The following is an 11,951-nucleotide window of genomic DNA, read 5'->3' on the forward strand; positions in this document are numbered from 1 at the left end:
TGGATGAAAGAAACAAAATTTATATAGGTGCTTCTACATTGATAAACATTAATACAATAGATTGATAGAAAAAGAAAGACACGATAGATTTATATGTTGAATTGTCTTATCAAAAGTAAACATAGTTTCCAGTATAGTTGGCTACAGTATACCATTGCAACAAAGACAAAATATCAAGAATATAAGAACTAAATAAACTCATAGATATGGAGTTAATGTTTGTCATACTCAAGCTGGGTAACATGTGCTTCTCACATGCGTTCGACATTAGTGATTGTTTTTAAATCTTAGTCACAGAAGAAAAAGAAAAGGTAAAGTACAAAAATTTTACCAACGAAGTTAAATTGAGCTTGAGATTAAAGGTGAATAGGGATGAGAACACAATATATGAATTATTATATATTATTAAGTAGTGGTGGATCTTAATAAGGGTGAGGAGTCTGAGTCTCCAAATCTTATTGATTTATCTACCGCTTTCGATGTTTTTCTTTTTAGACTAGATATACGGTCAATGTTGTGGTGATTATGGAATGTGTAACATGTTTTGTATTTTGTATTGTTTTTTGTTTACGTAATACGATATTAGTATAGTATGTGTATGAAAGAAAGAGACATTCGTCCACATTATTTTTTATGTGTGAAAAACAAATTCTAATAGTTTTATATATTTTAAATATTTCTGTACAATTTTATGATGAATAAGAAAATTCATTATTAAGATTTATTGACATTTACCAACAATCAACATTTATATATTGGTATATATTTGTCAGTAGATATTCTAATTTGGTGTTCTTCTTCTTTTTGTCATTATCTTTCACTTCTCTTCCTCCTCCTTATTATCATCCTTATCATCCTCCTCCTTTTCCTTTTCCTTCTCTTACTCATTCTCATCCTCCTTTATTACTACTACCACGGTCTTTGCCTCCGTCAAGGTTGTTCCCTATGCCTCTCTTTCTTCTTCTTCTCCTCTTCTCTTATTCTTCTTCTCACTCATCTTCAATTAATTCATAACAACCGAAGCGTATTGTAAAAAATAATCGTTGTCGTTTTCCTTCATTACACTAGTGATTTCTTCAAATTTGATAGTAAATTGACGTCCATTTCACAAATAAATTTATCGATGGAATTATCGACCAATTTTTAAAAATGTTGAATTACTGACATATTTATTGCTTACCTGCATTTTCTTTTCCTAATCCTAAATGAATCAGGTGTAGTCACTCCTCTATCCACACTAGTACAAAAACAGCGTATAACGTCACGCGTTCAACGTCCAACCATTGAATAACCAACGTTAAAAATGAGCGGTGACATTTTTGTAAATAAATGTAATTATTAAACGTCATTTAGAATTGTAATTTGACGTAAAAGGATATAAAACGTCGAATGGATTTTAAATTTGACGTCAAAAGGTTAGTGAATTCAATAAAGTTTGAGCGCAGACTGAAAATTCATTCACTTTATCTTAGCGCACAATACCTTCTTCTCTTCTCAAACTTTTTTCGAAAGAAGTTTGACAAGCATCACATGTAATCTTTCTTTCATTTGAACCAAATGCTTATTAATTAATTACTTTATGTATGATTTTCATTTGTTTTAACCGGTTATTTTCGTGATCTTGTCCTTCATAGGCGGATTCTGATTTCTCTCTCACTATGGCTAGGGATGGCAACGGGTCGGGTCGGGCACGGATAGTGTGATACCCGAACCCGACCCATATGTAAAAAATTGTACCTGTACCCGTCCTGCTAACCGCTGGATACCCACATAAAAAAAATCCACGGATTTTTTTCAACCTGCGGATACCCGTTTCAACCAATAAATTCTTTTTAAAAAATAATATTTTATTATTTTTAAAAAATGTTTAAATTAAATTTAAAAAAAATTATCAAACGTCAATGTTTAAATCATACGGGCCAAAAGTCCAAATAATTTTTTTTTATTATTAATTTTTTTTCTTCAAAATGGGTATCGTTCAAACTTTTTTTTAGGTTTTCTTCAAAATGGGCCAAGCCCAAACCTTCTTTAGGGTTTCTTCTTCAGAGTAGTGGAAGAAACAAAAACGGAAAAGGGAAGAAACTTCAGAAATCCGCGAGAGCGGCTGCTGGGATCCAAGAACAAGGCGAAGCCGCTGCTGAACATCACTAGGGAGAGCGCCAACACGCTCCGCACACACATCCTCGAGGTAGGCAGCGGCTGCGACGTTTTCGACAACGTTACCAGTTACTCGCGACGACGGCAATGCAGTATCTGTATTTTGAGCGGCAGCGGCACCGTGACGAATGTGACCTGCGGCAGCCAGCGGCATCGGGGGCGGTGGTGACTCTTCACGGGAGGTTCGAAATACTTTCACTGGCGCGACGTTCCTTCCTCTTCTGGCGCGATCATTCCTTCCTCTACCAGCGCCACCGGGAGCGACAAGTCTGAGTGTATACCTGTGGTAGTGTGGTAGTCTGAGTGTATACCTGTGGTACTTTTCAGGTCTCGTAGAGTTGTAAATAAGGATCACAATTAATTAAAAAAACTAAAAAATTGATTAACGTCGAATATTGACAAAATCCGACGTTAAGTTTAACGTCAAATTTTTTAAATTCGAAGTTAAAAGTCCAAAATATTTGAAGTTGTACGCGATTTTTGTACTAGTGCCAACGTGCCTTTTCATTTCAATTTTGATTTCCAATTGGTTCAATTAGCATGGAATCATTGTGTTGTTGATGTCATAGTTTCGAACATTTTAGTGTGTTGGTCCTTTCATGGGTGCTTCTGGTACACTATTAAGTTTGTTGGGAGGCATGCTTTCATAACCCATTACTAATTGGACTATATATAAAAACAAGCTAGTAGTGGGAATTCTCTCACATGTGGACATTTTTTTTTCAGGATTTCTTCTTTGTAGTAAAGCTTTTACAAAAGTGGTGATGATCGAAAGAAGTTGTTCATTTGTCCATAGTATAATATTTATGGCTCTTTCATTTATAACCAAAAATATGCAGGACGAGCCAAATGATTGAAAGCATTTCTAAAATAGGACTGCATTTTCCAAGTCAAATATGAGTCGGGTCTATATAATCGGGTTGGCCAACATTGTCAATTGTAGTGACTGAGTTAACATTTCCAATTTCGTTGATGTTTTCTCTTGGTAACTAATCACCAACAACATTTTGTGGCTAGATAATTAGAAATTTTATAGAAGAAATAGAGAAAGGTTACTATGTTTATAATTTTTTTTTAACTCTTTGAAACTATTTTTTGGCAAAGAATGTTCATTTGCATATCATTTTTTAAAGAATGTTCTTATATTCTAAAATATTTCTTTTGTTATAGCTTGTATGACGTGAATTAGTGTGAAACAATATTAAGTGAAAATAAAGGAGATAACTATTGTAGGGAGGGTCAACACACACACATACACATAGATCTCCACACTAGTAAGATATTGTCCGCTTTGGGCCAAGCCCTCACGAATTTGCTTTGGTACCACTCCAAAAGGCCTCTTACCAATGAAGGTATCTTATGTGTATATAAACCCATGTCCATCTCTTATTTTATCTGATGTGGGACTTTGTTTGTACCCAACATCCTCCCCTCAAACAAAGGACTATGGTTCTTCTAACTCCCCTATAGCGGAATTCTTTTTTTATCCTCGAGTACACCATGGTCAACACTCTCTTTCACGATCCATGGTCACAACACGAAGCATATCTTGCTCTCTACCTCTCATGACTCATCTGGTTATCTGTCGACCACCTGCCAAGGCTTCACCTGATCATGGAGGGATGTACTCGTTTGAGCCCGGTCACCAGACCTGCACCATGGGCCTGCACCATGGGCTCTAATACCATTTTTTTTGTCGGTCATGTGATTTCTACATCCACTATCAATGAACCAAATATTATCTTGCTCTGCATTATTTTCTTCAACATACATCATTAATAATTGTTCCTCCTCTTAATCTAGATTCGTGTAATGGATTGTCTTCTTCCAGTTTGGACACTCATATTGAAAGTGTCCCAATTGATGAAAATTAAAGCATTCAATGGTTGCTTTGTTAAAGAATCTACCTCGGCCTTTTCCTCCTCTTCTAGTTGTTGTCTCGTCATATGTAATATTCAATGTTTGTTCATCCCCTCCTTTTCTCCATAATAGTTTTTGTTCATGAACAAGTAAGGAACTTTGGAGTGCATCAACGTAAGGTTGTCGATGTCGTGTGCTTCTTCGATGGAACACACAATGTATTCGTAGTTCTCCGTGAGAGTTCGTATAATCTTTTCAACAATTGTTGTATTCGTCATGTCTTCTCGATAATTTCTCATGTCAACGGCCACCACCATGACTCTTGCGATATAGTCGTTCACCGTCTCTCCCACCTTCATCTCCAAAAGCTCAAAGGCCCTTCCGAGTCTTTGAAGTTGAGCACGTTGCACCCTTGCATTTCCTTGACATTTGATTTTCATTGAATCCCAGAGTTGTTTGGAAGTCTCCTTCTGAATGATGATTTTCAAAATAGATTTGTCAATAGCTTGAAAAATATAGTTTTTAGCCTTTAAATCCTTCAGTCGCATCTCGTCTAATGTTTTCTTTTGCATCGCTGATAGACTTTCTTCCTCCTCATGCCCTTTGTAACCTAATTCTACCACGTTCCAATACTTTTTCGACCTCAAGAGATTTTCCATGAGAAGACTCCAATGATCATAGTCCCCATCAAATTTGGGAATGGAGGTTTGTACAAAATTGTTTGCCTCAACTGTCATATTTCACACTCGTATTTTTGCTCTCACTCTCGCACTTTATTAGGCTTCTATTGAAGCTCTGATACCAGCTTTGTTGGGAGGGTCAACACACATACATACACATAGATCTCCACACTAGTAAGATATTGTTCACTTTGGACCAAGCCCTCACGGGTTTGCTTTTGGTTCCACTCCAAAAGGCTTCTTACCAATGGAGGTATCTTATATGTATATAAACTCATGTCCTTCTCTTATTTTATCTGATGTGGGACTTTGTTTGTACCCAACATAAATGGTTTCGTATGCTCATGGCTAGTCAGATGTGACAAATAATGCTTGTAGTGTGTTTTATCAGTCGATTCCTTTAATTGTTATCTTAAACGATAATTAAACATAATTCAAATTAAGTGAATTAGTTTAAAATACAGTGTTTTTTTGCTTCAACATTTACACTCATAACTTCAATTATTTCTCACCAGTTGATTGTGAAACTTTCTTAAAAAGTTATTATAAAGTAATAGATAATCCCTTGAATAATATATCATTTACAAAGTATCTAATTAAAGTGGGTTAAGTTAGAGTTAAAGTGATTAATAAGACTTTAATTAAACACTAAATATTTTTCATAATAGTACCCGTCTTTAAAATATTTTAAATTGGTAATTTATCTCTGAATATTTTACATTATTTATGAATTGGTTCTAACCTAATTTGTACTATTTGTAACTTAATAAGATGGTTCCAATCCAACTTGGCCCACTAGGCCAACCTAACCCATCTTGGGTTCATCCCAATCTAAAATTGTCTACATGAATTCGTTCTTGGTTGACCTTATCTCAACCTAAATTAATATTGCATGATCCAAACTTGGTTCAACAAAAATCAAATATAGGTCTAACTTTACTTGATTTGACATCTATCTGCCTTAATTTGGCCCAATGTGGGCTTCAATCAACTTAACCAAAGGTGGGTTCGACTCAACCCAATTCCAAGTGTGCTCAATTGATTTAGTTAGATGTGAGCCCAATTAGACTTTGCCTAGCGTAAGCCTAACTCGACTTGATTTGACATGACCAAGCTCTACTCGACCTAATATGGACAAAATCTACTCAATCTAACATGATCATAACTCAAATAAGATCGAGCTAGACTCAACTCGATCCAAAGCACGTGGGTCCAATTTGACATAACTTAAGGTGGGTTCAACTCAATTCTGCCCTAGGTTGGCATAAATTGACATAGCCTGAGGTAGGCTTGAATCAATGTGGCCATACATGGATTCTGCATGACTTAGCATAAGATAGGTCCAACTTAAGTTGGTCTTAGGTAAACCTTACTCGAATTAATCAAATGAAAACTCAACCATAAGTAGGTCAGGTCCAACTCAGCTTAAGGTGACCCAAGCCAACTCGACTTGAGGTAGATCCTACATAACTTGAGTTGACTTTTCATGACTTGAGTAAGGCCTATTTTGATCCGAATTGGACCTAATTTCTCTTGGTCTAACTTAGGCCCATCTAAACCAGCTTGAAAATGTGTCAACATAACCTAACTTGACCTAAGTTCAACTCAATTTTACTTTAACCGTGATTAAGTTTGGATTAAATAAATGCTTTGAATGTGTAACAAGATTTTATTAAGTAATATTTTATTCATTTTCATTTTTAAATAACTTCTTTTTTATGAAAATGGTTGTAAACCTTGATCCATATTAATTTTGTTAGTATTTTGAATTTATAAAATTTTTCTTATGTGGATTTTTTTGATGTTATCAAACCTTTTGACCCTTTATGTGAGACTAATTTATGTGAGATAGAATAGTAATGTGGATTGTGTCAATTCACACGTCTAATAAAAATACTATTAAGTAATTCTGAATTTTATTTAACAATATTTTCAAGATTTTCAAAATTAAATCATAGTAAGAAAATTATATTATATATTAATTAAGAGTTTATTTCTTACGTCCATCATTAATCATGAAATAAATACAATAAATGTTAAAATCTAAAATAAATAATAAAATGGTTTTTTATTTGTAAGGTTAAAATATTAATTTAGTTCTTATTTTTTGTCAATTTAGTCTAAATATTTTTTTTTCAATAAGGTCCCAATTTTTGGCAATTTTGTATAGTTTAATCCTTTTGACTAATGTTGCTTAAATGATTAGCAGATAGTGAACAATGTATGTTATATGTCAATTCGTGATTTTTAAAATTTTTATTTTTTAAAATTTTTAAATTTTTAATTGTTATATCTTCTTAAAATTTTTCTTAACTAAAGTAAATTGTTCACGTGTGAAGCTAACATCGTGCTATGTGACCATAACAATGCAACATGTCAAGGTTAGTGACACGTGTTAGTACCAATGGTACGTGTCAGTATTGGTGTCATATATCAGTGTCTTATGTTTAATTTGATCCCTAATTTATTATTTTAGGTTAAACTATTTAATTGACTCTTAACCTAAATCTCACATAAGTATTAAATAGTTTATTTGATTTTTAACCTAAAAATCACATAAAGTATTAAATAGTTTATGTGATTTTTAACCTCTTAAAATTTTAAACTAAAGGTGTTAGTCCCCTTTACTAAAATACTCATTGTATTTTTAAACCAACTCTAACCTTAAATTATAAATATTTAATAAAAATATGAACAATTTTGTTGCAATGGTATTTTGTAACACCCAAATATTTTAAAGGGGTATTACTAGTAGTAGAGACTAAATTAGTCTGATATAAACAATCAAACTTTATTTCAATTTCTCCAAAGTACAATACCAAACTTACAAACTTTAAACAATATAGTTTTCACCACTTAACATAAATTTGAAATTTAACTTATAAGTCTTACACAACATATTTTTCCAATACAATTTATTCTTTTTACAAAAATCCCTGAAAGTTTTTCCCCGCATCTCTCTCATCATCTCTAAGCTTTTTCAACCGCATCTGCAACATTATCTATTCACATATAACATGAGTTATATGATCATAGCACAAACAAATAAGGGTAAGCCAATCATATCATACAATCATTAAAATTATATTATAAATGTTTCAATCATGTATTTCTGCAATTGATAAATATCATTATCCCGATGTCATTAATTCATCATTTTTTTTTAATCATCTTTCTCATTTTCATAAACCTTACAAGTATACCATGCTTACTCACGAAGCCTTATGGTCAGACCGCTCTCTACCTGCTTCCTTAAGCCTCACTTGTATACTATGTCTTACTTTCTGAAGCCTTATGGTCAGACCTCTCTCTGCCTGCTTCTATAAAACTTACGAATCATATGTTTATGTCAAAGCCTTATGGTCAGACCACCTTCTGCCTGCTTTCATAAACCTCGAGTATTACTTTGTTCATATCCAGCTCTCATGGTATAAACCGAACATACTACTCCCAGTAGTAAAGATCATTTCATAAGTAATGATTTCTCATATCCAATCCAACATTTCATAAAATCAACAAATCATACCCTCTTATCCACCTAACTCAATCATGTTCATTCTTTAATTATAAATTGACAATAACCCGTTTTGATGTCAATACCCAAAATAAAGTAAACATATTGCCAGATATCATACTTCATATTATAAACCCATTTTTTTTATAACGAGTATAACTCAACATATTTTCACCAATCAAAGGTCATAGATCAGCCAAAATACATCAACATGTCTTAGGAACTACATATTAAAGTTTGGGCTCAATGTAGCGGTAAATGAAATATATATGAAGTTTTTACCATGATAACTTTATGCATCTACAATCAACTTGTTTTATTTTATTTTCATCCTAGTAGAGATCTTTCTTTACCCCAATTGGTCACCGGAGAGGACCCAGATGTCTGAACGCATCAAACTCACCTTCGACGCCAGCACATATGACTAGTCACAACTGACTGGACCAGGCCAGGGCTGCTCTATGATCAGGGATGTGCCAACTCAGGTTTTTAAGGTTCCTCTATCCTACCAACAAAGAAAGGCCCTCAATAATTAACAATTGATTTATTTAAATTATCTACCCTGTTCTCTTATGCTCTAAATCTGAAATGCTTAATTTTAATATTTTCACTTCCTCTCACAGCAACCTCAAACAGTATCTGTACATCTATTTAATACCCATATACAAGCTATTACAGAACCCTTACTCTAGACCTTCCAACAAGATCAATTTCAGCCAACAAACTCATTCAAAATAGATTGAATTCATCACATCACAACATGTACAATTTCACAGTTTCAGTTATAACACCCAATATAATAAAAGTCATAAAACAGTTTTACAAGAGCACACCAGTTCAACATTCATATGCATATATTTTTATAAAATAGATTCATACAAAAATAATTAGCTCCCCTTACCATCAAAATAATATTAATATAAAATTTCAGGGGAAACAAGAAGTTGAATCTGGCAGAGCCGGTTAGACAACTTCTCATCCTTCCAGAAAGATGCAATAAGAAAATAGATAAAACAATAAAATTTTTGGGGAAACAAGAAGTTGAATCTGGCAGAGCCGGTTAGACAACTTCTCATCCTTCCAAAAATACAATATAAATAAGAAATAAAAGGTATGGGGAAACAAGAACTTGAATCTGGCAGAGCCAGTTAGACAACTTCTCGTCCTTCCAAAAATACAATATAAAGATATAAGAAACAACAAAAGCTTTGGGGAACAAGAAGTTGAATCTGGCAGAGCCGGTTAGACAACTTTTAATCCATCCAAAAATACAAAAATAAACAACTAATAATATACAAATGACATAACATAATCAACATCACATTTTACAACTATCACACTTGGATCTAAATACAAAAGCATGTTCTCATTCAAATTTCAAGATCATACATAAACAAAATACTTCATATTCAAAATTTAAAATCAGACAAAAGCAAAATATTGCATATTCAAGACTCAAGATAATACGAAACGAAATACTCAAGGTTAGCTCTCCTTACCTCTTAATCTCCTCGTTCTTTGAAAACTTCCAGAATATCCCCTTTGCAATTAGAAATTCTTCCAACTCTCTTCTCTCAAAAATTTTCTAAGTTTTTTGGTGTAAATTTTCAGCCTCCCCCTTGGCTATTTATAGCAAAAAAATTTACTATTCATTTTTACTATTCATTTTAACTATTCATTTTTTTATTCATTTTACTATTACAAAAATAATTTTTTTATTTACAATTTGGTGAATTCTGATCTCTTATGACTCAAGGCATCGTGGAATACTTATCCCTTCCAAAAATATATATATATATATATATATATATATATATATATATATATATATATATATATTTACTATTCACAATTTACTATTCACTTTTTACTTTTTTTTTCTAGTATCTGAAATACAAATATTTTCAAGGATCTTACATATTTTTTGTGTTAGATTTTTTCGAAGAGATAAAAGAAATTTGAAACCAATAAGATCTCAGAAATCAAAATTCAACCTAAAAAACTAATTTTTTACCTTAATTCAAAGTTGTTTTAATTAAAAAAAACAATGAGATTGAATTGAAAAAAAAAATAACAAACTAAATTGAATATAAAATATTGTCATGTGATACTCATTCTAACATATGGCATTGATCTTGATCCGTAACAATGTTTATGCCACATTGCGTGATGTTGGATTGATATATCAACATTCTTTTAGATTAAAAAAGAAATAAAAGAAAAATTTTAAAAAATAAAAAAACTACAAACTTATATTTGACCTACATTGTTATTGTCAATTAATTATTTAAATAATGTTAAAAAAGTAACTAAATTAAAAAAAAATTATTAAAACAAATATTTTAATTAATTAGCAAAACCGAAAAAACTAAATTAATATTTTAATTATGAATTCAAAACAAATAATATGAAAACAGAATACTAGTAGGGATTATTTATTATCTGTACAAAGAAGAAAAAAAGGAAAAAAAATTATTTTGTTTTTTATTCAGATACACCTTTTTCTGTGATCAACGTGATAAATAAACTCTTTAATTATTTATAATGAAAAGAAAAAACGATCCACTAGTTGTAAATGGGCCCCAACTTTAAAGAAAGTTGGTCAAAGCAAACAGTAAGAAGAAAGTTAAAGAAAAAAAGAAGTGAGTGATAAGAAAGTACATAGTTTTTTCCCTTGAGATAAACAAAACCTGTTTCACTGATGTAGTATTTGGAGATGTTTCATGAATAAGGAATGTGTCATTTTCTTGCAAAGCAAGAATTGATAGTGGGGAGTGCATAATTGATGAGGACATTGGCTTTAGAATTATATATAAATCTCGAAAGCCATGTAGATATGCACATGAAAGCATTTAGACAAGAAAATTGTATGATGAATGTGAGTGAGTTGTCGAATCAAATGAAAGGTAGACGTAATGGGGTGCCGTCTGAAGTGGGTTGCCAACCAGCCTTTGCAATACGTTTCCACATTGATATCCACCTACGTCCACTGTGTCCTACTGCCCCAAGACCAACACACCAACCACACATTTCTCCTTTTCATCCTTAAACTAACTTATATATCTATTTTCTCTCTTCATTTTATAAAAATAGCGTAAAATATTCTCTCTAAAAAATATTTCAAGATTATATTACAATCCATTATGAAATTCTATTTGTTTTAAAAAGTAAATTTTAATTTTAACCCAATCATATAAAAATAACTTATAAAATAATATTTATGTCCATTTTTTTATATAATAAAAAAAAATTTATGATCTCCAACCGTTTTTTTACTATAAACATTCCATATCAAGTCTACTTATGTTTTAAATGATTTTTAGTAAGTGAATGAAAAAATAAGTATATAGTTTAGTTTAGTGACAACATATTTTTAAAAAGTTTAGAAACAGAAAAATATTTAGCTAAAAAAAAGTTAATTCTAATTAAAAGAATTATCTGAATAAAAAAAGAAACGTCTTATTATAGCCGCATTTAATAGTTGTAGCTTAATTGGAGCAGGCTGTTCCAACTTACCTAACAATAGCACCAAATCTCGGATTGGCTTTGTCAGATTAAAGAATCCTGTTTGGTTCCTAAACTAAATTATATATCTATTTTATCTCTTCATTTTATAAAATTAGCGTAAAATATTCTCTCTAAAAAAAATTGAAAATTATATTATAATCCACTATGAAATTTTATTTGTTTCAGAAAGTAAATTTATTTTATTTCTAATGACATACTATTTCCAATGGTTT

General features: G+C 31.7%; 1 protein-coding gene across 1 annotated transcript; it reads right to left on the reverse strand.

Moving 5' to 3' along the window:
- Positions 1–4,112: 4,112 nt before the first annotated feature.
- On the reverse strand, positions 4,113–4,754 carry LOC124832863 (uncharacterized). The gene has a single exon (XM_047307183.1). The coding sequence runs from the start codon at positions 4,752–4,754 to the stop codon at positions 4,113–4,115; it is 642 nt and encodes a 213-aa protein (XP_047163139.1).
- Between the last annotated feature and the right edge of the window lie 7,197 nt (positions 4,755–11,951).

The sequence above is a fragment of the Vigna umbellata genome, chromosome 6 (assembly GCF_029865625.1).
Source record: "Vigna umbellata cultivar VRB3 chromosome 6, Vumbellata_1.0, whole genome shotgun sequence".
In the NCBI taxonomy this organism is placed as follows: domain Eukaryota; kingdom Viridiplantae; phylum Streptophyta; class Magnoliopsida; order Fabales; family Fabaceae; genus Vigna; species Vigna umbellata.

Coding starts and splice junctions, on each gene's coding strand:
- LOC124832863 (XM_047307183.1), bottom strand. CDS start 4,754: ATGACAGTTGAGGCAAACAATTTTGTACAAACCTCCATTCCCAAATTT.